This window comes from Solanum stenotomum, chromosome 11 (genome assembly GCF_019186545.1).
Source record: "Solanum stenotomum isolate F172 chromosome 11, ASM1918654v1, whole genome shotgun sequence".
Classification (NCBI taxonomy): Eukaryota; Viridiplantae; Streptophyta; class Magnoliopsida; order Solanales; family Solanaceae; genus Solanum; species Solanum stenotomum.
In genome coordinates this window covers 54054879-54082542 of record NC_064292.1, presented here as the reverse complement: position 1 = coordinate 54082542, position 27664 = coordinate 54054879, and the positions used below count along the sequence as shown (strand labels likewise).

At 31.1% G+C, this 27664-nt stretch overlaps 3 protein-coding genes across 3 annotated transcripts; all 3 read right to left on the bottom strand.

Annotated features, from left to right (window-relative positions):
• Positions 1–3405: 3405 nt before the first annotated feature.
• LOC125843827 (probable inactive receptor kinase At1g48480) lies at positions 3406–6760 on the bottom strand. The gene is made up of 2 exons (XM_049523035.1): positions 5235–6760; positions 3406–4193 (listed from the first exon to the last, which is right to left on the bottom strand). The coding sequence occupies exons 1-2, from the start codon at positions 6556–6558 to the stop codon at positions 3580–3582; spliced, it is 1938 nt and encodes a 645-aa protein (XP_049378992.1). The 5' UTR covers positions 6559–6760; the 3' UTR covers positions 3406–3579.
• A 10603-nt stretch (positions 6761–17363) lies between these two features.
• Positions 17364–17994, bottom strand: LOC125844305 (uncharacterized). The gene has a single exon (XM_049523593.1). The coding sequence runs from the start codon at positions 17938–17940 to the stop codon at positions 17548–17550; it is 393 nt and encodes a 130-aa protein (XP_049379550.1). The 5' UTR covers positions 17941–17994; the 3' UTR covers positions 17364–17547.
• Positions 17995–21314: 3320 nt separating this feature from the next.
• On the bottom strand, positions 21315–23307 carry LOC125844520 (plasmodesmata-located protein 7). Its single transcript, XM_049523834.1, has 3 exons — positions 22539–23307; positions 21717–21827; positions 21315–21623 (listed from the first exon to the last, which is right to left on the bottom strand). Exons 1-3 carry the CDS (start codon positions 23269–23271, stop codon positions 21616–21618), a joined length of 852 nt encoding a protein of 283 aa, XP_049379791.1. The 5' UTR covers positions 23272–23307; the 3' UTR covers positions 21315–21615.
• Between the last annotated feature and the right edge of the window lie 4357 nt (positions 23308–27664).

The following is a 27664-nucleotide window of genomic DNA, read 5'->3' as shown; positions in this document are numbered from 1 at the left end:
GTTGTATTTTTGAACTGGACTTTATGTTTGACCAAACTCCAAAACATAGTTTAAGAGGTTACGATTATCCAAAATCATATAAGAAAATCAAATTTATTAAAAATATGTCAAAGATTCACTCAGCAAAGGTTTGAAAGACGGCTATCTTAAATCACAAATTCGAGCCTTGAAAAAATAGCCATGACCAAGGGGGAAGACACCTTAAAACTATGAGAACATCCTAAAACAAATTGATTTTTTAAAAAGAACTTGATAACTTCATCCTACGAAAATGATTTCTAGAATCAAGAATCCGCCATCGGATTGAATGAATCAATGGTCCTGGACAATGCACGTAGTGTGTAAAGGGAAGGAGACAAGGGCGATGCACCCAACATATTTTGCGTACCCTTAACCTCCATCCGTCATTTAGTCATCTCAATTCACTTTTCTCGTGTTTTGGGCCTTTACATCAGGTTTAAAGAGTTATTAAAAGGGCAAATTACAGAAATCACATACTTTAAAGACAAAATTACAATTTATCCCTTAAAAGTTTATAATTACAGAAATTCCTCATTTTCGCGCATCAAATTAGTGTATCAGCGCTTATATTATTGTATCTCGCGCATCAGATTAATGTATCAGCGCTTATACTATTGTATCTCGCGCATCAGATTAATGTATCAGCACTTATATTATCGTATATCGCGCGTGTATCAACACTTATATAGCTCTGATACATTAATCTGATGCACGAGATACAATAATATAAGCGTTGATACATTAATCTGATGCGCGAGATACAATAATATAAGTATTGATACATTAATCTGATGCGCGAAAATGAGGGATTTTAGAAATTTGTAAAACTTATAGGGAATAATGGTAATAAGTAAACTAAAAGGTGGGATTTCTGCAGAAATTGACATAAATAACCGTCATCCAAAAATTATTGGATTGGGAGGTATGAGTCAATATCATTGAAAGCTCATTTGTACTTCTTGTTTCTGATGGGTGAATTTTACAAATTTGATCGATCATTAATAAGTAATATATTTTAATAGATGACGAATTTCATGATAACAAGAAATCAAAACTAATTATTCCATCGATATATATATATATATTTATATATCAACCCCCATCTCCATTGAATTCATATAGTTATCGTTAGTGAAGTCATATCCCATTTTTCGTAAGTACATGAACTCGCTAATGTAAATTCAGGATCAGGAAGTACTATTGATTTGCCCGTAGATGGATTCCATAAAAATATTTCACTACTAGACCAAAATAAAGCCAAGCCATCTCAACAACATAATATTATGTAAAGGTACCATTCTTTATTCGAAGGGCAATCAAGCTCTAGTACATCCTCAACCAGTTGAACCAATGATAAAAAATAAAAAGAATAGAACGATGCTATATAATCCTAGGGCATTTCGGCTAAAAAGAAATTTTTGATTTTTTTTTTTGTTATTCTTGACATGATTGAAATGCTTCTTCATAAAGTATTGTGCAAAGATTAACGTCTTCCAATATTTTTAAAACATATTTAAATAGAAGAAGAGACATCATAAGAAAGCTACACAAATGTGTTGTCTACAATAACATTGCACTATAACAGGCAAGTTCTCTTTGAAATTGTTTTTTATGTTATAATGTTGTATTATATGTTTTCTATAATAACAATTTCATAGAGCAACCAAAAGACATTCAGGCAAATGATATAGAGAGGTTATATTAATTACTACCACATTAAAAAAATTATTTTTATTTCTTTGAGGTCTTTATTTATTTTGAATGAATTGTTTCAATGTATGAATGGAAAAAGAGAATAAAATGAGTGTTAACTAGTTAATATTTTTTCTGACAAGGAACCCTCGATTGACACTGAGTAAACCCCACTCCAGAAAGAGAGGTAAATTGCAATAGGCAAGCCTCATGCGACACATTCGATTGAAAAAAAGAAAGATAACTTGATCACCCTGGCGAATCAGTGGTAACTACTCTTATTATACTAATCAATATTTTTCTCTTATTTTTATGGGAGAGCCTTCTGATCAACTGTTAGTTTATTCAAAAGCAAATTAAAATAATGTTTTCATAACTTGAAGAATAATAAGCCATGATTAATTGATTTTGCTTCTAATTCAATTTTATCTGGTGGAGAGTAGTTTTTAAAAGTCGTTTTCAAACTTGTAATTTTTTTTGGAACAATGTCATGTATATAGTTGGAAAAATGTCTATTTTTTATCAACTATACAAGTAAGTAACCAATCGTTATCTCAAAAGTTGAGTTAATTTTTAACGTTTATCATTTATATACTGACAGTGTCAATGAACATTATATAAAAAAGAACTACATATAAATTTATATTTATAATAAATGAGAATCAACCTAGAAAATAAATCAACTAATCCCCTATAACAAGTTAATTTCACTAATGAGAATCAACCTAGAAAATAAATCAACTAAGCTCTTGCTTCCAGGTTTCATGCATGAAATCAATAGCTTTTGTTTAGATCTTGAATTTACGTGAATTCCTAATCAAATCTTTAAATCTACCCTGATTACAATTAACCATCTATAAATCAAGTAATTTGCTATAGCAAATACATTAATAGTGTAAAAGTTTATTTGCATTGTCGATGTATATAAGTAAAATCTAATTTTCACAGTGGTTGGTATGTTTCATTCTGTTTGATGTATAACTAATTGAAATGATTTAACTAAATAGTAAGTAATATTTTTGCTTGTATTAAAAAATAATTAAAATAAGTAGTGAAAGTACAAGTACAGACGAAACTACAAATGGACATAAAAAATTCATTAAAGTCTTTTCATATTTTGATAAGGTTTTTTAGGCCCCTTTCAAAGGAATAACCTCACATGGCATTGTTGGCTGTTGACATTACACAACATTAATATAATTAATGAATAATTATAAGTCACTACCTATTACCAGCAAATGCTCACCATGACTGTATTTTCTTTTCGTACTTAATTTTATCATGTATATATGAGCGGAGAGTCAATCAAAAATAGTTTATCTATCTTATAAAGTTATGTACATCACCTACTCAGCTAGGTTAATGCACATTACTTCAACCGAGAGTCTATTACAAACAACTTCGTACACATCACTTTTCTCAGATCCCAATTATGAAATTACATCTGATTAATGTGTTATGTGAGCCAAGAATCTATCAGAAATAGCTCTCTATCTTCGCAAGATAAAGGTAGGATTGCGTACACACCACCCTCCTTTATAAACCGCACTTATGAGGAATCCAAAAAAATATGCAATGAGTTGTAACTACAGGTCATCTCAATTATTTATACAGTTCATCACACCTTCAAAAAAGAATACATCAATATCTATAAAACAAAAAAACAGCTCCATTTCAACTACCAACCAGATCTTTAATAAAACTCTGTTGCTACTGGAAAATAAATTCAAAAAAAATAAAATAAAATGAACAATTTATCTTCACTGAAGAACTCCAAGAATGAACAAAGTAATCGAAATGCTCAATCGAAAACGAAAAAGAAAAAAATTGAAATAATGTGATGGAACTATTTTTTCTTGTTCAATTTCATGCAGTTTGCACTTCTGCATCATTGTCAATTATGTCACCACCTCCAGAATCCATACGACAGAGTTCTTCAACGCGACTAGTGACCTCGGCCATTGAAGGGCGTCTGTCCGGGTACTGAGCAGTGCAATCAACTGCAACTTGCAATAGCTGGACCATGTCCTCCTCGACGTTTTGGTACCTAAGGAGCTCGAGGTCAAAGACTTCGGCTGTCCATTCCTCTCGTACCACTGATTGCACCCATCTTGGTAGGTCGACACCTTCCTCATTCATTATCGAATGTGTGGGAGCCTTCCCTGTTAGGAGTTCCAACAACAAGACGCCAAAGCTGTAGACATCTGCTTTCTGGGAAACTTTACGAGGGTCAGTTACCTCTGGTGCCCTGTAACCTGCAACACGGTTGGGAGTTGATGATGGACCGACGAGTTGAGCAAGGCCAAAATCTGAAACACGGGCTTCGTATGATTTGGTGAGGAGGATATTGGATGACTTAATGTTGCCATGTGATACTGAGGGTCCTTGTGCATGAAGGTAGGCAATCCCGTGTGCAGCTCCAAGGGCAATGCCAGCCCTTGTTTCCCAATTCAACGGTGTCCTACCTGCTCCTTTGTTGCCTATAGAAAAGACAAGTTGAATGACAAAACTATTGTGACATGATATAGTAGCAGTGGAATATGCCGAATAAAGCACCCAAATAATTCATAGTTTTTACACAACATATAGTCGATAAGTTAACAAAGGTACATTTGGCTTAAATCCATACAAACAGATTAAATGTTAAATGTTGTTTCGTCCTGTTGAACGCAGTGAACCTGTCCTACACATATATTCAATTTTACGACTTCTTCCTAAACTCTTCCAACAACATACCGAATGAGATCTCACAAGTGGGGTCTGTGGAGGGTGGGATGCACACAAACCATACCTCTACCTTATGTAGGTAGAGAGGTAGTTTCTGATAGACTCTCGGGCTTAGGAATCTAAAAATTGTGCAGATCACTTGTGGATAAAGTATACATTCAATCTAAATGATGAACACGAGTTAGAACAGCAACAATTGGACATTGTAAAGCCATTCCAGGTTGAGTTATATATAAAACATGTCAGATATCATATTCACTAAACACAATGTTCATCACATTAGATTACGATAAAATCTGATTAAACATGAACAACAATGCAACAACAGCACAATAATGTAAAAAAAAAAAAACATAAATTTTAGTGGCTGAACACAATTGGGCACAATAATGCAGCTACAACACATCAGCCAAATGCAGCAACTTTTACACAACAGCGCCAGTTCAGTAACAGATAACAAGATCCAAGAAAACAAATGATCATCCAAACTTACTAGCCTCATAAAATCAGCAAAAACAGTCGATGTTACTGGGACTCATGTTTCGATCCTCCAAATATACACTACTTTTGGAGGATCCAGGATCCGACAAGTACCACATTTTAAGAGTCTAGGCAATATAGAAAGCAGCAGTAAGTGTCAATCAGAGAACTAAAATTTGCAGATCATGTAAATGGTAAACAACAGTACAGCACTATAATGACATGATTCGATAGACGCTCGATTCAAGGAAAAGCATAACAGCAATATAATGACATGAAAAAGAATGACAGAAAAAAGAAGTTATTTTTCTCACCATGTAAAAGTGCAGAAAGGCTTCCCATTGAGATGTAATCATAAACAAGAAGCTTCTCATCTCTGCTATAATAATAAGCTCTCAAAGGAACCAAATTCTCATGATTCATTTTCCCAACATCTTCAATTTTCTCTCTAAACTCCTTCTCAGGTACAGTAACATCTCTCAATCTCTTCACAACTAATGTAATCCCTGATTCCAAAGCAGCTTTATAAGCAGTACCAAATGTCCCTTTTCCCAAAACTTCAGCAGAAGCTTTCAACAAATCATCCAAATTGAAATTTTTAGCCATTTTCCCAAAAAACACCAAACTTTTTCCATCATTTACAACAGCCTCAGCTTTACCTTTATCCTTATTACCCCCTCCAACACCAATAGCTGCAATTGCACTACCCAAGAATCCATCTTTTCCACCATTACTCTCAACCCCTCTTTCTTCAGGCATTTCAACTTCAACCTGCTTACTAACAGCACCAACATCAGCAGATCTTGTTTCTTTTTTACCCCTTTTTCTACAACAGAAAAACAGCAAACAAAGAAGCAAAAGCAAACCAACAACACAACCAATTACTATACCAGCAATTGCTCCACCAGAAAGTTTCTTCTTTTTACCTTCTCCAATACTACTACTACTACTACCATCACATGAATCAAGTGGCTTACCACAAAGTGAAGTACCCAAAAAAGCATCCTTCGGTTGACCCGCAAGTTTACTAGGAATTGACCCGTTTAGCTGATTATTCGATACATTGAACTGAACCATAGCAGGTAAATTCAGATCCGGTATCTGACCCGAAAACCCATTTCCCTGCAAGTAAAGTGTACCCAAACTAGTCAAATTGTTGAAAGATTCCGGTATTGAACCGGAGAAATTGTTATGAGCAAGATTAAGCCGGACAAGATTGGTAAGAGAGAAGATTGAATCAGGAATTGGACCGGAAAATAGATTATTTTGAAGGTACAAGTTACGCAAATCATGAAGTGAAGTAAACAAGTCCGCCGGAATTACACCGGAAAGTGCATTATACCGGAGACTAAGAAAGTTCAATTTAGTCAAATTTGAGAAAAGCCCAGGTGGGATTTGGCCTAAAAGTCCCATTCCAGGTAGATGAAGCTCTAAAACAGAAGATTTATCAGGTGAACAAATAACACCAGGCCATGAACAAGTCGGACTTGTAATATTCCATAAAAGTGAACGTCCACGAAGAGCAGATCGGATAGATAAAAGGGTAGCTCGATCGGAAACAATGTCGGAGTTTGTCGGCAAGAAAAGAGTGAAAATTGATACAGAAATGGTGAATAAAAACAACATTTTTGAGCTCATTTTTTGAAGATTTTGGGTAAACCCAAAACCCCCAAACAGGAATTTTTCGGGGTAATTTGATTTCTTGATTCAATTCTTGTTCAAAGGAGTGGTAAACATGTTGTTCATCTTCTTGTTGGTTGATTTTGAGAGAGAAAAATGGACTGTGTCTACTGTGTGTCTGAGCTGGAGAAGATAAAGAAATACTACTAGTTGGGAATTTGGGAAGTTATGAATTTGATTATGGTATATATTATTTATTTAATATAAAATTAATAAAATGGGTGAGGTTTTAATTTTACTATATAAGGAGTATTTATTTTTTAAAAAGAATAAAGTAATTTAAAAAAAAAGATTTAGGTTGGAATTGTCGGTGAAACTTGTATGAAGAGAAAGTAGACTTATAAGAAATTGTCTCACGAGTGAGATCTGGAGAGTATATAATGCGTATGTAGAGAGGAAAGAGAATTGATAGTGTATACGCAAATTTTACTTTTATGGGAGTATATATCTTAGATAGAAAGATAAAGATTTGGGGTTCGTTTTTATTTTATTTTTAGAGAGGAATGATTTCCTCGTTTATTTTCTAGAGATTTCCTGCTAAAAGCAAGGATGAAAAAGAGGTAAGCGATAATAACAACAAGATAATAAGATAATTAAGGCTGAAGAAATAATAAATAGTGATAAAAATTTAAGAATAAAATATTACAAGAATGATACTCGATCCTAATTCTCAATCACCACACACTACTATTAAGGGTCAAGTATTTAGTGAATTAAAGTCATATCGTATTTTACCTAATCATCTCACTTCAAAACTTTTTTGATCCATCTCTATCCCTTTCTAAGTCCACTATATATGACAAACCTCTCACATTTTCTTACCGCAATATTTACACATTTGCTCTTCACATGTCTGAACCATCTCAGTCTCTCTACCCGCATCATTATTATTAACATCTTCACTCCTAATTGTATCTATCTTAATATGGTACACATCCATCTCAACATCTTCATCTATATTCTATACTATTCTCATTTTCAGAACATGAGAGTCTTAGGCTGGCCAACACTCAACTCAATTTCATATAATGAAATCGAAGATTTATCCTATTGAACTGGATTTATACAACAACCATAGTAAAAAAAATAAAAAAAAATCATAATTTATTCGTCATAATGTTAGCTCGAAATAATTTTAAATGAAAGATCATAATAAATGAGAATTCATCTAGTCGATATTAATATATTTAGGAATTACTTGTCATTGTTTTCCCCAAATTCTAAACATCATATGGTAGTTCCAAATATTTGAACCATGTTGTAATTAATAGATGAAAATGAAATGTTTTGGTAATTCCAAATTATTTGAAACTTTATAGTGACAATATAAAATGAAAGAAGGATGGTAATTCAAGTATAAATTTTCTATGCTCATGTAAGCAATTAGAGTTGATCGGCCGATAAATCTAAAAGGATCTAATCATAAGTCTGATCGAATATTATTTATTCATAGTTTCTTGCAATTTTTGTGTGGAGAAAAGATATTTCAATATATATTTGTTTATTATAAAGTATAATCTATAGAAAAAGTCAAATTAGTAAAATATATTCTTCACTCTAAAGAGTGACAAATGGACGATGAGAATCATCCTCGCAAAATGCTCAAGTAATATTTTGTATCAATTAAGTTGAACTATAAATACTTTTTCATATTTAATCAGAACTTTAACGGCTTGATTCAAGTTTTACGATACAATTGCTTTATAGTAAGAATTGTTTTACTCCTAAATGGATTTTTTTCAACGTAAATTTTGATTAGTTAAGTTCCAAATACTGAATTTGAGAAAAAAAATTATACCAACTTGTATTATTAATTCCTTTTTGTCTCACTGGAAAGGCAATAGTAATAATAATAAAAATAATTCAAAGAACGTTCGAACAGATAGGAAGGTAACATGTCCAACGTATCTCTACAGCTGTCATATAAAGTTGGAAATTTTATAATTAAACTTTCACAAAGTATCCTTTTATAACTAAATAAAAAGTCAATAATATTATTCTGTCCGTTTGAAAAGGAAAAAAGATAAAATGAGATGATTCATGTAATAATATATATATATATTCAGTATAATCATATAAATAAGATTTAGAGATGGTAATTTTATATGCAAATATATAGCTTTATACTTTTCTTGAAAAGTAAAGAAGTTATTTTTTTTAGACTCTCGACTCATGACTCATATAAAACATATAAATATAATATGAAAAAATACATTATGCCGAAGAAGTCAGGTAGAAAATAGTAGTAAAAGAATAAAAGATAACATCTATTTGAAAAATAAGATAGTATGAAATCAGTAATAGTAATAATATTGATACGATAAACTAGACAACGATCGACTACTTACTACAATTTTCTACCCTGATTCATGTTCTCAATATCTTTCAATTTAGAGTCATGTCCTTAGTGAAGTTGTAGGTGTAACATATCCTACCTAATTATCTATCTCCAATACTTCTTCGATCTTTCTCTATCTCTCCTCAAATTCACCATATATATAGTCAACCTCTCACACCACTTTACTGAATCGGTGTGTCTTCTCTCCACAGAACTAAACTATCTAAGCCTTATATCGATTTTGTACATCATGTTGCGCCCACTCCCTCATTGTCGTGAATATCTCCTACTATGTTCACACATCCATCTCAACATTTTCATATATTTTTGCTATTTTATCTTCTAGATGTCTGCACAACGCTCTACCCCATACAACATATAATTTATTTAATAATCACATTAACTTAATTATCTTAAAAAATTGATGATACATTCTTGATTGTTATAACTTTCTTTCATCATAGTTATACGTGTTGAATTTAAAATAAAAGCTTGGTGCACTAACCATTTATTATAAGCAAGGTTCAAAAACTAATCAGACCACAAAAATTTATTATATATGACTTTACTTCGTATATCTATGAGATACCATTTTAAAATAATAGATGCAACACGAGAAATTCCCAAAAAAATTGACAATATTATAAAAGCTAAAATATAACGTCTTCTCTATCAATAATAAATAACAAAATTATAGGTTTGTATACCATTATTTACAAAGCTAGTTATGAGTAATATTAAATAATTTCTCAGACCGTTGGTGAGAATTCATTTATTTCCGTTGAATTTAATCAACACAACGGGACCATTTGAGATCAGACAAAAATGTTTTCTTTTTTTCATTTATTCTCTCTTTAAATTCACGTAAATTGTTGACTTTAATTACATTGTTAATTAGTATATTAATAAATTTTAAATTATGATAGGAGTATATCTTATGGTTAAAGAAAAAGACACTGTATCTTATGGACAAAAGACAAATCTACCTCCTATAAAATAGAGACAAAAATAAAGATTACGTGAGATTCTAAATTAATTAACGTGGCAAAAAGAAATAGAATATAATAAACTATCGACGGTAACAGTCTCAAGCTAATATACAATATTATTTAAATTTAAAATTAAAATTAAAATATTAAAAATATTAAATTTACGTGAACTCATAAATTTTAGAGTTGCCTAATATGCTGATATCCTAGCAAATAAAGTCATTATTTGTGTTAATATTCGAATTTGTAAGTATGAGAATCTATGAAAGAACACTTTCAAATGTCACTTCTTCCTTCCGCATATATCTTGAGAAGGATATCCTTTTAAGATCGAAATGCCTATTCAAACATTTGTCGACACATACAACAAAAACTTCAGCTTTAATTATAAAATAAATTGAAAAAAAATAACTATTACGATGCCCCAGGCCTAGCTTGAGTGGCGAAAGGTGGAGGATTTATGGCTTAGGTAGCAGGTTCAAGCCCCACATCATGCAAAGCGAAGCCCGGTATTTAAGTGGAAAAGGGTAGAGGGGAGGGCCCATTATCCACCGAGTTTAGAAGACTGTAATTAGTCCAAAGGGCAGGTCACAGACGGATTTTTCGGTTATTAAAGAAAAAAACTTATTACGATCATCAATGTGAAACAACATTGCTCAACATTTAATTCAAAGAGCGGGTCACAGATCGATTTCTCGAGGTTACACTATAGGTTTGCCTCTAATAAATTGTGATTTACTCCAAATGATCCAGGTTGGATAGCTAAAAGTCCAAGTTGTTCATTTATTTTATGATTAAATCTACAAGTAACGTTGTCACCGTCACAAAAAGTCATAATGTTTTTCTCATTTTGGATTAATTTTAAACATTAAATAAAAAATTGTACAATATTAAAATAATTTCCAACCAAATTTTAAGACAGAGAATTGACAGCTTCTTAGAAAACAACTTGAGATCAGATACCAATAAAAAAATTGCGCCGATTATTTAGCTGTTTTTAGATTCGTGTATCAATACTATATGATTAAAATAAAAATAAAATAATTAAACCTTTTAAAATATTTAGAATATTTGATTTATGAATTGTATAGAAAATTTAAGGTAAACCAAGTTAGAGTGTGATTCATTTTGTCCAATTGTTGCAATTTCATTCATTGACGGAGTGAAGTTACAAAATCTCTCGTGTCATTCATTTAGTTATTGTGATTTCTGATTAAGGATAAAAAAAATATATTTAAAAATCATCATAAGAGTCCGTTCCACTTTCCTTTTAAAAAAATAATCTATATATTACCCGAAAAGAACTGAAAGAGGAGAAGAAGGGAGATCGAATTCACATTAGTGCGAAAAAAATTCTCGTCCATAACATTAAGTTATAAGTCCTAGCACGTTGGCCCGTTACACTTTCCATCAAGGTTTTCACATGAGGGACCTAGATTATTTATTGTTTCCATGAAAGTATAAGTGAAGGTCAATTATTATTGAGAAAATTTAAAAGAGTCGAGTCTGAACAATATATATATCTACTTATTACGACACTTCTACTTATTACGAAACAAAAAAATAAATATCTTGGTAAGCTTATATCCTTATCGTAGGTTAGTGTATGGTTAGAATTTCCCTTTCTAAATCATACCTTGAATTGTACCTTGTAAGTTTAAACTTACTCCAACATAAAAATTATAAAGTAAGGAAATCATGCAATAAAAGTTGTAATTTGGGTTACAATTCGATATACAAAGCATTTTATATTAGCAAGATTTGAGAAAGGGTTGTAGACATGTATATTCTACTTTAATGCAAGTATTATTGACTGTTTTCAGAACTTAAATTTGTGACCTATAAATTACACAATTAAAATTTTACTGTTACTATTCTCGATTGAAAAGTAACTAATTTTAGTGAAACTTATTTTGTTCAATATTCATCGATGGATCTAGGCCTAGTTGTATAAAAATTTCTTGTGATTCCCCTAATTTATTTTGGACTTTCTAAAATTTTATGACTGATACAACAGTGGTTGATGGCACTAGATAATGGAGAAGAATCCAACTTTAAAAATTAATTTATTGTGAAAAATGCTTTTAATCAAAAAGTATTTTTTTAAATAACGATTTAGGTTTGGTTAATCAATTTGAAAAGTTTTCTTTAGAAGTATTAGACAATAATTTTTTAGCTTCTGAAAAATAATATTTATTACTATTCAAAAACACTTATTTTTTCTAAAAACTTAATCAAACACTTCAACTCTAAAAAAATAAACACTAAAGGTAATTTTAATCACCACGTTTCAATCTCGAATTACTTAAAGTTTGATTATAAATATTTGCTATTATTCATATATATATATATATTACTACACAAAAGAAAATTAAATTACCGATGAATTTTATTATTTAGCAATATAAGTTGTTTATATAATCTATATAGTGTGTATGTTACATTTAATTCAACATAACTAAAGTATTATTGCTAATTTATGTATCATATTTATTGATTTTACATTAAAAAAAATATATTATACATAAAGTACAACGAATACATCAAAATCATTGTATCTTACTAATTTATGTATCATATTCATTGATTTCACAAAAATATTAAATAATTGTCTAGCCCACAATATTAAATATTGAAGCTATTTTTGGATATGGTTTAAAGAAATTTCCTATGTTGCTTATATAGTTTTTTTTTCTCACCATTATACATAGAATGTTTTTAATAAAAATACAATGAATAATAATTGATTATTATGAAACAATGAACATTATGTATTATTTTACAATGAATTGAATTCTTGAATTTCTTGACAATGAGTTTTCAAGATGTATTATCGTAACAAATTTTATCATAGGATATTAGAAGGCTATGAAGTGGGGCAAATTGATTCAACAAAAATTAATGTTTTGGATGCTATCAATTTTGCAATCCTTGCTTGGACAACAAATGCTCAGCAAGAGACAATAACAAATTGTTTTTGACACTGTAAAATTACCCCGAGTAATGTAATCTCAGAGAATTTGAATGAACCCACTTGTGAAAACACCATTCATGAACTTGAGGTCATGATTCGGTTACCACAATAAAATGGATGTCAATAACCTGTTGGATTATCCGGGTGAATGTGATACATGTTTAGAGGTCCAGAGCTTAGAAGAAATTGTGGATACCATCGGAAAAAGCAATGTTGATGATGAAGTTGAAGATGATAATATACCTTTGGAACCAATTACGCATAAGGAAGAACTTATCGCATCTAGAACTCTTCACAATTTTATGGTGCAATTCGAAAAGACAACACCGAAGCTCTTGGATGCAATAAGAAAAGTTAGAGATGAGCTTCAACTAGATTTAAATTTTAAGAAAAAACAGAACACAATAGAATCATATTTCACTAAATTGTCTTAGATATATTTGTACCTGTAAAGAATTATTAATTTATGATATTAATGGGTCCATATATTTATATAGGGGTCTTCTGGAAATATATTATCTTATCGAAATTGGTGCTTTTTTCATTGGCCCAAATCTGGACCGAAGGAAAATATTATTTTAGAGAGATTATTAATTTATCGAGTATTAATTTATAAAGATTTTACTGTATTGCGAATTTGTAAATTTTGTAAAAATTGAAAAGAATAATTGCAATGTAATTTATTTTTTTTAAATGTCTGGAAATCACATCTTACATTATACTTAATTTGTTATTTCGAAAAATGGTTATATTTGTCCTTGTACACTTAGGGGCCGTTTGGTTGCTGGTTAGAGTTATGCAGGTATTAGTAATGCAGGTATTAGTTATGCAGGTATTAGTAATGCAGGTATTAGTAATGCAGGTATTAGTTATGCATGTATTAGTTATGCAGGTATTAGTTATGCAGAGTTTAATTATGCAGAGTTTAGTTATGCAGAGTTTAATAATTTTTTTGGATGTTGGTTTGTTATATTAAAAATTAATNAGAAGAAGAAAATAAAACAAGATCAGCCAAATTTTGAGTTTCAGAACTTCTAACCTCAAAGAAAGAACGTCAGATTGAAAGTTTTTCAATCTATTGGCCTGGAAGATGAAGAGTCATTCTAGATCTAGATATATGGAGAGTGGATCTAAATGTTTTTCTAAAAAGAAGTGTTGTATATTTGATTGAGAGTGAAGGGCAAAATTGTCAATTTATATTTTTATTCAGGTATTAGTTATTCAGGTATAACTTATTCCATCTTTTACCCTGCATAAAATAATACATAGATTGACTCATAATTTAAACATGTATTAGTTATGTGGCTTTCTAATTTTCTAACCAAACATAGTATTATGTGTGTTGAATTTTATACATTTGACAAAAAATTGCTACCAAACATGGTAAAGCTTATGCAACATTTTATACCTGAATAACTCAATCCTTATCCATTAACCAAACGGCCCCTTAGAAAAGTGTTATATTTATTCTTAGTCATATTTGCTTGATATATTTGTGCTTGTCATCCAACTTTGGATCCATATTTCCCCTTGGACCACTTAAGTATTATGTCACCACTTTTATTATCCTACGTGGCGCTTACACAACTCCTACATGAATATATTTTTATTATAATTAAAAAGTCTACCTCCTATTTAATATTTTATCCGATCACTTCAATAAAACCCGACCCACCCAGTTTGAAAAACCCGTTAACCCTAACTCCACTACCTATACAGTACCCACCCAATTTGATAATAGATTCAGAGGAGCTAGCTACTAAAAACCTGCTCCTCTACTTAAGCAAGACATGGAGTTTGCAAAGGATAGTTTCTCTGTTAATTTTGCTTGTATTTTAGTTGGTTCGGGCCTCGAGACTTTTGAAAAGAATCTATTATCAAACTAGGTTGGTACGATATAGGTACTGGAGTTAGGGTTAACGGGTTTTCAAATAAGATGGATAGGGCTTTATTTAAGTGGGTCGGATAAAATATTAAATAAAAAGTAAACTTTTAATTATAATAAAAATATATCCACATAGTAGCAATGTAATCATCAGCATAAGAAAAGTGGTGATATAATACTTAACTGTTCAAGGGGAAATATGGACCCAAAGTTGGATGGCAAGGTATCAAAAAAAGTATGACTAAGGATAAATATAACCCTTTTCTAAAAGTTGTATCGTATCGATTAAATCCATTGTTAGGTGACAACAAAAAAGACTTATTTTAGGTAACAACCAATTTGATGTGTGATCGCTTCGTTACCTTACAATTTTCTTGTCGTTTTGTCTTTGTTTATTATTTAATAATCAGATTTCATTTTTTATCCTACGTGGCGCTTACACAACTCCTACCTGAAGATATTTTTATTATAATTAAAAAGTCTACCTCCTGTTTAATATTTTATCCGATCACTTAAATAAAACCCGACCCACCCAGTTTGAAAAACCCGTTAACCCTAACTCCACTACCTATACAGTACCCACCCAATTTGATAATAGATTCAGAGGAGCTAGCTACTAAAAACCTGCCCCTCTACTTAAGCAAGACATGGAGTTTGCAAAGGATGGTTTCTCTGTTAATTTTGCTTGTATTTTAGTTGGTTCGGGCCTCAGGACTTTTGAGAAGAATCTATTATCAAACTAGGTTGGTACGATATAGGTACTGGAGTTAAGGTTAACGGGTTTTCAAATGGGATGGATAGGGCTTTATTTAAGTGGGTCGGATAAAATATTAAATAAAAAGTAAACTTTTAATTATAATAAAAATATATCTACGTAGTAGCAATGTAATCATCTGCATAAGAAAAGTGTGTGATATAATACTTAACTGTTCAAGGGGAAATATGAACTCAAAGTTGGATGGCAAGGTATCAAAAAAGGTATGACTAAGGATAAATATAACCCTTTTCTAAAAGTTGTATTGTATCGGTTAAATCCATCGTTAGGTGACAACAAAAAAGACTTATTTTAGGTAACAACCAATTTGATGCGTGATCGCTTCGTTACCTTACAATTTTCTTGCCGTTTTGTCTTTATTTATTATTTAATAATCAACTTTCATCTTTTATCCTACATTTTCATAGTATTTCTACATTTACCCTACTTTTCTTGTAGGTTTATTATTCAAATTATGGAATGTGTGACATTATGTAACGAGTAGAATGATACAATCTATCTAAACATTGTATTCATTAAAACAATACAATAGGGTATATTATAAAACAATATGTAACAACGATCCAAACAAAGTGTTAAGAGGAACATGTAACACTACTTTCTCCTTCCTTGAATTGTTTCAAATACTCATTCTTTTGGAAAATCACCAATTCATGAATTTCATCCATAACTACAAGTTAGCCATCCACTTCCAATCAAAGAAAATCCCCAGGGTAAGCAACACTAGATGATGTTTCAAACAGCAATCAACAAGTAAATAAATAGCATGATCCTAGAAATCACCAGATTAAGACAACACTTGCTCAGTTTTCAACGTCGATCTCTAGTAATCAACGGCAAGGATGCCATAGTATAACAATAACAGTGTTGAACCCAGAGGGTATGCAATGAATCCTTGAAAGGTCCAACGCTCACAAAGAACTGGAAAAAAGTGGTCAAGACATTGAAAGGTCTTTCGGGCACTAATAGATCACTAAATTATTGTAAAACTAACATTGTATCAACACTTAATCCCTTCGGCCTTCCTTAAATTGCTTCCGATACTCATTCTGCTAAGACCAAAATCACCAGTTCATGAAATTTCATCCATAAACTACAGTCTACAAGTTAGCAATCCACTTTCAGCTAAAGAAAATCCAAGAGTAGGCAACACTAGTCAAGAACTATACATGCAGCTAACATATCTCCAACAACGCAAGCAACAATCAGAAGTAGTGCAATGTATGCAACCACCATACTTGCAACAACATCATCGAGGAACACATTTAGCAAAGGTCTGTACTCATTCATTCGCACCCAAATAATCCACACGAGATACTAAAAGATGTATAAATCAAGTACTGATTCCAGCTAAACCCCAATTCAACACTCTCTAATCATTTATCATCCCGCAGCACCAAACAACAAGAACACTATGATCAAGCACTATTAACACTACTTATCATCGCAGTCCGCTATTTGAATCCATAATAGTAATTCTGCTTCAATTAGACAGATTCATCCATTGCTCAGTCAACAACAACAACATACCTAATCTAGTCCCAGTTTTGGTGAGAGTAAAGCGTACGCAAACCTTTACCCCTACCTTGTTGTTTCCTATATCCTATAGACCCTCGAAAACAGTGCAAAGAAGCAACAGTAAGTACAAGAGACAACAGATAATAACAAAACAATACGATAATCGAGATACAAGGAAATCAACATATAGTAACAAAAATCGAAGGATAAGAACTACAAGATCAATATTACGACTACTAATATGAGCGCGCAGCCAGACAACGCACTGCTATCTACTAGCATGCTCAATAATAACATCAAAATTTAAAATTTTAGTTAAATTAGCATAGTAAAATAACATATGTTAAAGAGATACCGAAAACTTCCTAGATGATCCAAATTAAGCAATTACACCATAAGAACTGGAGCTTAACCGACCCGAAAACAAAAGATCCAGAAACCCGATCCATCAAATCAAACCGGATCGGATCAATCCGAAGCCTTCATCTTCTCCACCCGCTTATTCAGCTGCTCAACTTTCACAACAAGGCCAGTAACAGAGTACAATAACCAATAGAACACCAGAGCACAGGCGATCAGAAGAGCATTACGCTGAGATTTCATGATTGATTTCTGATGACGAAGGTACTCCGATGGAGAACAAGATTCGGATTCACAAGTGGGTCGGGTCTCGTATTTCCAGTAGATATCCATTAACAGAAAGAGGCAAAAGGGTACAATGGAGAGAAATGGCTTGAGGAGATTCCGGGTCACGGAAATTAGCCCTTTGCGAAGCGGGTTAAGACCGGGAACCGTTAATAGAAGCAGCATTATGGCTTCGGCTCCGGCGGCGTAGCCGAGAACAACCCATTCCAACGCCATTGATGTGGAAGAGAGAGATTTGAATTTTTGAGGTGAAAATAGAAAGTGATGAATTGATGAATTTGGAAAGTGGTATATTTTGATTAAGGGATATGTTATGGGCCTTAAATTGGACTGGGCTTGGCCCAATGGACTTAAATCTTTCTCAGAATGGCCCAATATAATTACTTCTAGTTAGAATCCAAGAAAGGGTAATGGTGCAACTCCATATTACGAGGACACGACTCCAGAAAGGAGTGTATATCGCGTATTATGGTAGAAGGTTAGTAGTAAGGGTAGAGTGTTGTCTTGACTTGCGAGGTTTTAGGTTTGTTAGTGTGTATCGATAATATTGTCGTACCCTCATAGTTCTGATAGTATGTTGTTTATTGTGTTTTGGTATTGCTCTTTCTTGTAGACTTTATATTGTTTTTCTTATTAATTGCTTAGTTGGTTTGATGCATGTGAGCTGAGGGTCTTTCGAAAACAATTTCTCTACCTCCATGAGGTAATAGTAAGGTTTGTGTACACTTTACCCGTAGGCAAAATGGTCTGGTGGACCCTTGTACTTGTATGAGTTTGTATTGTGAACCCTTCTACTTACCTATTTGTCATCTGGACCCCTGAACCCATCTAAACTCAATATTTTAAACATTTTTTTACCCTTTAGTTGTGCGTGTACCACAAGCGCCTGACACGTAATTTTAAAAATAATTATAAAATGACACGTGTATATATATACCATTTCATTCATCTTGACATTTTTATTATATTTAATTAATATATTTCTAATTTTTATTTGCCTTTTGCAACCAAACCCACCACTTTCCCCCACAATCTCATTTCATTTCTCCTTCATCTTCCTTACACATTTTTTTTCAACCTCTTCTACTCTTTTCATTGAAGAAAAAACATCAATCCGTCTTTGTTTTTATCCAAATCGAAGAAGAGAGGTTCGCCGCTTGAGTGTACAGTGTGTCAACGTCATCCTAGATCAGTATCTGTGTGTGGCTATATAAACCCACATTTTTTCTTTCTCATTTTTTTCTTCATTCCCACAAAATTGTTTGAGTATTTTTGTTGGTTTTGTTTGATTTTTAATTTATCTATGTAAATTTTGTAACTTATTTTCGTATTTGTATGTTGTTTAGTCTAGATTTCATCTTCTATTTATGTCTTTGTTTAATTTTTAGGTTTTTAGTCGATTATACTGATTTTTTGGAGATTCTATTTGTTATGCTTTCAATTACATGTTTCATGATTTCTATTAGATTATAGGATTCTAAGAAAAGCAACTTTCATGATGATGTAAAAAACTACAATAGGATCAATCACAAAATGAAGCAAAGAATTAACTGGAAATGCATAGAAATAAAAGAGGAGTATAACGATGAAAAAAATGGAGAAGAAATTTGGAGAAAGAAGATCGAAAAAGAGGCTAGAAAAAGCTCAAATTTGTCTAATAACGGTGTTAAATGCAAATGGGGAAGAATATGACTTTATAAAACTCTAATGTGGCTATTAGACTCTTTTAACCAGATTTCACGCTCCTCAAGTGTGTGTATCACACGCCCCTTGGTTGTGTCTGCCACATCGGACGACAAGTCAGAAAACGTGTTTAAAATGTTGAGTTTAGATGGATTCAGGAGTCCAGATGACAAATGGGTAAATAGAAAGATTCACAATACAAACTCATACAAGTACAAGGGTCCACCAGACCCTTTTGCCTTTACCCTTATCAAACTCTACTTAGTGAGATTTCACTAGATATTTTTTTTGTTGTTGTTGGAGAATCCAAGAAAGGGTCATTTGCACTTTGACCCTACTTTGTATTGGTTTTTAATTTTTGTTCCTCAAGACAAATAATTTTAATTTTATGATCAGGCACAAATTTTTATTTTCGCATCATAATATACTGTAAGTTATGCCTCACCCCCTGAAAGAATTTATGTCTATTAAGTATACGTTCTATTGCTTAGGGCAAAAAGCAAACATTAAAAACCAGACTTTTGAAAGACAAAAGTGTAATTTTGTACTAAATATGTAAACATACTAAATTTAGAATTCAACAAGTAATGTTTGAATATTCTAAAATTCAGAACTCATAATGTTAAAATCTCAATTCCGCCATAGCGTTTTCGTAGTGGTTAATTTACTTTAGGTGTGCCCTTTGGATGATTGCTCAATTTGTCCAAGAATAAAGATGATGACTTTTTTTCTACATATACATGATTCCATTTCTATATATTTATGCACTTTTTTTGCCATTAATTTCATGATTTAATTCTTGGTCTATAAGTTATGGCAAAAAGTTTCATAAACATGCATGCAATTAAAGGGAGAATATACAAGAGTGATTCATTATATTCCCTTCACCTTTATGTGTGACATGATAAAGAATAATAAATCACTTTATTCAAAAGATACTAACATGTTGTCCACTATGAAAATATAATTACAATTATAAAGTAGATTATTTTCTAGCTAAAGCATAAATTTTGCTCTTTTTTTTTAAGGAGATTCAAGTTTACGGCGATAAAATCTTCATTACTCTTGCCTATAATTCAAGAATGGAGTTGATAAAATATTTTGCCCATTAAATAATCAACTATACTTTCTTGATTAATTCAAACTTGTCTAGATTCATAGTGTATAATTTTTGTGGTCCAATATTTTATTGGAGACAAATAAGAGGACCTCTTTAGTTTGCTTTCAAAGTAAGGTAATAGTAATATTATTGGAGAAATTCAAGCCACATTATGTTCCTCTTAGAAGGCTGATTTATGCAAATTTATACATTCATTGGGATGAATGGACTTAAAAGTAAGTAATTGGTATCTCAAAATAAAGTTTTGGGAAAATGCAAAAGTTACCTTTTAAATTTGTCCCCAAAAAAAGTCAATTTTTTTTTTTTGAGAAAATAAGTAAAAGAATTAATTTAAGCTAGTTGATGACAAGGAAACCTACCTCATGTTCCGGGGCGAACCTAGTGGTAGTTGAGGGGTTCACCCGAATCCCTTCGGTAAAAAATTACATTGTATATATAAAAAAAAATTAAGAATTTTTATGTTTATATATTGATTTTGAACCTCTTGAACGTAAGATTAGAGGTTAGCTTAATGGTTGAGGTGGTTCAAAACTCACACGCTCATATCATTACTTCCTCCTTCTCATTTAAGATATAATTTATTAATTAAGTTATCTATATTCATTAAAGGTTGATTGATTTTTTTTTCTTTTTAAATATTGCGCATATTTCTTTAATATCAAGGATATAGTTAGAAATGGTTATTAGTTTTAACCTTATATTTTAAATATGAGATTATTATTTTTCGAGGGACAATTAAAATAGTAAGAAGGAAGTACTTAAATAACAAAATCCAACATTCACATATTTTCATATCCAATCAGTACAACATTCACAAAAAGCAAAAGCAAATTTCTTTACATCAAAGTGAAGAGTGGAATCTTAGGCTTTTTCTTTTTCATTTTTTCATTTTATTTTTTGATATTACACATCCCTAAAGCTCATCTTCACTTAGAAATCTTCTTTTCAATGAAAAATAATATAAAATAAATCTCTTTCTAAAAAGACTAAAAATACATAAAAAGAAAAGAGAAGGACAAGTTGATGTAAACCATGAAGTAAAAGGCCAGCAAAAGCATATCAAATTTGTAGAGGTCATTTACAATTTATTATTTACCTGAAGAAAAAAAAAAGAACACAATTATTTACAATTTTATAGTAAGTGAAAAAAAAATGCTATAAATGAGGGTAAGAAAGTAATTAAATTTACCATTTCTTCCGCATATTCTTCTCATGAAAGTTAAGAAAATTATGAGAATAGCAACCCCAGCTAATAATCCAATGATAAGTGCAAATGTCTTCTCACTTTCACTATGGGAATCTGCTAATAATTTAATTAATTAGAGAGATTCAAATATAATTCATATTATGAACCTTAAACTATATAATATGAGAATAAATGTGAATATTCCTATATACCAAAAAATGTGAATATTCCTACCACCAAAGATTGCGCTAGAGTGGTTAATATATACTCCTCCAAATCTTTAATCAAAGATGTCAGATTTGAGCCTTGAAAGGAAATGTCTACCTCGAAGTAAAACACCTCGATGTGAATCAGAAATAGTAGGGCTCAAAGCATGTACGAAGCCAACAAAAAAAGTGAATATCCCACTCATTGTACACTCGTATAGTACATCTATATGAGTCAAGCAGGGGCGGAGCTAGGTGGGAGTTCGCGAGTTCGGAAGACCCCAATAGCTTTTCTGTAGACCCTATATTTGTACTAGAAAATTAAGTAATAAATTGTGAACCCCTAACAAAATTGATTGACAATTCAACGGTAAGGAAGGGGAAGGAAATTTAGATACCCCAAACTCCTAATATTGGCTCCCCTCTGGACTCAGTCAAGCATTTGTTAAAGTGAAAATACATATTACTTGACTATGGTTGATTAACTGATATAGAAATGTGTATCAATGAAAACACACATATTTCATTCACCGATTTGATGTGAACATTGAAAGCTGATAATTTTTTACATCGTCGGGATGTAGTTTAACCTAAAAGTTATAATTCAAAATGTACTTACCATGATGATTAGGTTTAGCATAAAGATGAGCTCCCTTAGTTGTATACCTAGCATAACACTTTCCCAAAAACATATCACCATAAACACCACCACCACACTCTTTTTTCAACCGTCCGATCGCCTCCGATAAACAATCTTGACATTGGGCCATACTCAAATCACCCACACATTGGGCCATACCTTGAACATCTTCCGACCCGCCAACCCGATAAAGCCCATTACCGCCCATTAAGCTTCCCAAAACAGCATCCCTTCGGCCCATTTCATCTAAATCAAACCCATTAGACGGCCCACATTTCTTCATCACCACATTTTTATCCTCCAAGCCCAAAAAGGAAAAGTTATCGTACTTCACGAAACACCCTTGTAATTGTAGAACTCCGCCACATGTTTGTTGGCAAAGCTCGGTGAGTTGACTCACCGAGCGTGCTAGACATGTGGCACAATCAGGCATGGATAAATCGCCCCGGCATTGATATAAACCGTTGATCATGTCCTGTTGTGTGGACCCCACTATACTATACTTGTTGTACGATGAGTAAGTTGCTGAGTTGACTAAGGAAGTGAGCAACGAGTTGAGATTCGACTCGTAAGGCGAGTCAGACGAATATTTTATCGGTGAGCAACCACCATATATAAAACCGTCAACTGATGAATCAGAGAAAATTAGTGGAAAGAAGAAAGAAAAGAAAATGTACATGAAAATGAGAAGAAAATGGAAGATTTTAGCCATTTTCTCTCTATAGCTATGAATAGAGAGTTTGAGATATGGTTGCTTCAAAGAGTATTTATGGGGAAAAAATTGTCTTCTTTATTTTTATATTATGGTTTTCTTTATGACATGCAAAAAAGTTAAAGGGGAGGAAATGTAAATAGCAAAAAGTTATGGGCCAGACTAATCCATTCTTATAAATTGATAGGCTTTTGTATTAAATTTAATAATATTTCAAAAAAGTAAACGTAAAAAGAGAGAAACTTTACTTGATCAAGTAAAAGTTGTGCCTTTTTAGTACTTACCATTAAAACTTGAGCTATACAATTTACTTACTAAACCATTATATAAATGATTAGTCCTTTTACAAATTTGTTATAATTTTGTATCGGTTTCTGTTAGGATCAAGTTCTTACTATCATGCCAAAAGCTATAGCTAATAGTAAAGACGTAACTTTTTTTCTTAACTAAGTCCACCAAGCAAGTGTCAGGTTCGATCATGACTCCGACCCAGGCCACCCAGCCTCGTGGGCCTTGCCATACGCAAGATGTTGACATTACTCAACAATCTCCCTCCCAATACCTGCCTCATGCATAATGTCGTAACAAGTTTTAATTTTTATATGTAAAAGATCTGAAAATACTAACATACAAAATTACACTATATATATACAAGGAATCTCCTTAACCTTTTCGAATATTTACTTTTTTATATTTTTGAACCTTTAAATGAAAATTATGGCTCTGACACTGCGACCTTAGTGTACATAAATAAACTAACTAAACAAATGAATTGGAAAGTAAAGATTGGGATTTAACGTCTTTTGATGCATGATTAAATGTGTACGTATAATGTACATTACGTAACATGAGAAAGTGCCTCAACCATTTACCTTATCAGTAAAAGTACTTGTAAGTTGTAATATTAGGTTAGTTTATTTTGGTACAGACATTGAAAATTATTTTTAATTAGAAAAAATAATATATATATATATATATATATATTGTGGTTGTGTATGGATTTTTTGCATATTGAAAAGAGGGAATTTCGTTAATGGTAAAAATAACACATCTAAATTATCACTATATTGCGAGTTTCATATCATAACTATTTAGTGTTCTATTTAATTACTTGCTCAAAGTATCACCTTTTTACGAGTTTTATATATTAATTATTCATTTCTTTAATTTATATATCTAAATTATCACTTTTTCGCGAGTTTCATACCTCAACTATCCATTGTTCTATTTAACTACCCATCTAAACCTTTTTGCAAATTCCATACTTCAACTATTCATTATTTTATTTACCTATCTAAACTATCACTTTATCACGAGTTTCATACCTAAACTAACTATTATTCTATTTAATAACATAAAGTATCATTTTTTTTGGTGAGTATCATATCTCAACTATCCAATGTTCTATTTATCTAGCTAAACTATCACTGTTTCGTGAGTTTTTTTTTTTGCCATTCTATACCATTCCAAAATTAGGCTAAGTTTTCCATTTCCAATTGGTAGTGCATATGTGATTGGCAATTTGGCACCCTTTAAAACATAGCCAGGTTTTTGAGAACTGTTTAAAGTTCAGCCACTCAGATTCATGTTTGAAGAGACTATTATTTTTTAATTTTTTTTTATGAACTTTTGACTATTCTTTAAATTGTGATGCCACAAATAGAGTTGTCAATATGGATTGGTCCAATCCATTCATGCTAGTTCATACATTCTTTGAAATTTGACGGATCAATACGAGCTAACCTATTATGTGGGCCAGGAAACATTAAGCCCAATTCATCTCCAAAAATCCTAATCCAACACTATCAAACCGCGGATCCTAATTCAAGACAATGTTTAATGAGGAAATGACACATTTATACAACTGAAAGTTATAATTAGCAATAAATAGTTCAATATTAATTAGCATTTAATAGACAAATAAAACATAAGCACAAAATGATGTAGCACTTCTATATAGTATATACTATGATAATTTAATTAATTCCTAGTAAATGTAAACTAGGTTCTAAAAATTTCAAATTGAAGAAGAGTGACTTCAAAATATATCTCTCTCTATATATATATAAACATGATGTTATTTGTATGCATAAGTTGATTTGCATACCAACATTATTAAAAAAAAAATCATGTACGTTATCCTTTAAAGGAAGCCACAACTTCCGTACGAACCTGAAGCGATATAAGTATTATAATATATGAACTCTTAGAAATACAGTCAACTCATATGTGTCAGATCCTTTAAAAGTAATATTTTTAAAGAATTTGTATGAGTGCACAATATTTTTAAAAAGCTCAAACAATATTCATACATTATTGATTCAGTTGTGTATCAAAGTTTTGACCTACAAAAGCTATAAATCAAAAACTTGTTGAGAGAAAGAAAAGAAAAAGTGAAGCAAAATGAATATGAGTGAGTTTATGTATGAGTCTTCAAAAAAAAGTTGCAAGGTATATATAAGATAAGATATATCCAAGGAGATGCCATATTATATTTAATTAATTTAATTATCTAATAGATGAATAAAAATTAATCAAACACTTAATTAAAATTTAAGATATTTAATTAGACTAGAACTTCTTTCGAAAATCCAAATAGAATATTTTAATAAATTTCAGAGATTAACTAGGTATGAAACCTTTATAATTTATCCTTTCTAGAATGGCATGAGAAAGAAAAAGGTCAACATTACTTTGATAAAAAAAAATATTGAGTCAAATCAAAAAGGAAAAAGGAAAAAGGAAAAGAAAAACAATTTAATTAATGAGAATAAATGGAACGCCCACCTTAAAAATCGAGCATAATATCTTAATTAATATTAGGAGAACGCTACAAATTGAGCATAATATATAATTATTTTACTTGTATAATAAAATAATGTTTATATTTGTAGGCATATAAACATAAATATAATGTTTATTTTGTTTATATTTGGATAATATCTATTATGTAAAATAATGTTTGTGTTTATATTGGACAATGTTTCCAAATAATTATAATTTCTAAATAATATATATATTGAACAATATTTTAATAAAACAATGTTTGTTATTTTTATATTGGACGTATTTTTTTTCAAGACTCGATCTCATATATCATCGCAAAAATGAAGAAGAAGGTTTAATGTGGTTCTTCAAGATAGATTAGTTAGGGTTGCTAATTGTTTTTTTGACTTTTACACGATTCTTGAAAATTAAAAATTATTTGATAGGTCAGATCGAATCAACATTGATATCATAATTATTTTACATAGTATTTTTGCTCTAGTTTGGAATCCCACGTCATCCTAGAGCATCAAATATTTTGTCAAATATTTCACAAAAATGTTACTTAAAATAATCACATTAAACAAGAAAAGGGAAAAGGGAATATAAATCTTCTCTTGGTGATACACACACATGAGTCATTTTTTTAATAATTTGCTATAATACAAATATCACTTGCTTTATTTTACTATTTATAACTAAAGACAAACAAATCATTGAATAAAACAATTATATTACTCCTGTTTTAAATATAATCAATTTAATTTGGAGATTCCATTTCTTGAATTGGTACAAAGTCTGTCTTAGGATCATAGTAAGTAAGTGGAGTAATTTAATTCTGCAATAACAATAGTATTATAATCAGTATAATCTCACAAGGAAAAAGATAATTTAAGAGTTGCTTCTTTAATTTTGTAGGCAGGTAATGAAATACTTCAAAAGTTCTTAAGCTTGTTTGTATTTTTTTTTTTTAGATATTTGAAAAACGTCATATTTCAATTAAGCACTTGAATGTATAATGAAATATTCTTATTAGACACTTTCTAATTGGAATTTTGAAAAAAAGATTTGCACATATTATTATGTTACGAAAATAAAATTATCCGTTTTAAATTATACTTCATATTAGCTAGTGAGATTTGTACACTCGAGCTCTAGTTCATTCGAGACGTCTGAAATCGCTGAACTACAATAATCTATTGAATTAAAAGTGTCCAAAATATATTATTTAATTACTTCAGGATCATTTTACACACTAGAGTTCAAATACTTAAATTAAATATTTAGATAAATTAGTTGTATTTGGTACATGTTTTTTTCTCTTTTGCCTTTTTTTGGTCCTTTAAAATTAAAAAATTATGGGGGCAGCCTGGCAGACGACAATATTTTTTTCTAGGCTATTCACGTGGTATTTGACAGCTGTATCTGATTCGATTAAATTTGAATTTTCGTATTATAGGATTCACATCTAGTGATAAGCAAAAATAATTTTTAGAGATAATTAATTAACAATAATAGTTTAATTGTTATTAAATATATCTTTCTAAATGCAATTAACATTCTTTGCAAATGTTCTAAAGCCTATAGCGATATTGAATCAAATAACGTCAACTAACTAATATCGGTA

Bases quoted from the DNA above. Each gene is read 5' to 3' on its own strand.
- LOC125844305 (XM_049523593.1), bottom strand. From the start codon at position 17,940: ATGGCGTTGGAATGGGTTGTTCTCGGCTACGCCGCCGGAGCCGAAGCC.
- LOC125843827 (XM_049523035.1), bottom strand. From the start codon at position 6,558: ATGAGCTCAAAAATGTTGTTTTTATTCACCATTTCTGTATCAATTTTC. The intron at 4,194-5,234 runs GTGAGAAAAATA...TCTTTTCTATAG, and splicing joins CCTTTCTGCACTTTTACATG to GCAACAAAGGAGCAGGTAGG.
- LOC125844520 (XM_049523834.1), bottom strand. From the start codon at position 23,271: ATGGCTAAAATCTTCCATTTTCTTCTCATTTTCATGTACATTTTCTTT. The intron at 21,828-22,538 runs GTAAGTACATTT...AATTATTAGCAG, and splicing joins TGCTAAACCTAATCATCATG to ATTCCCATAGTGAAAGTGAG.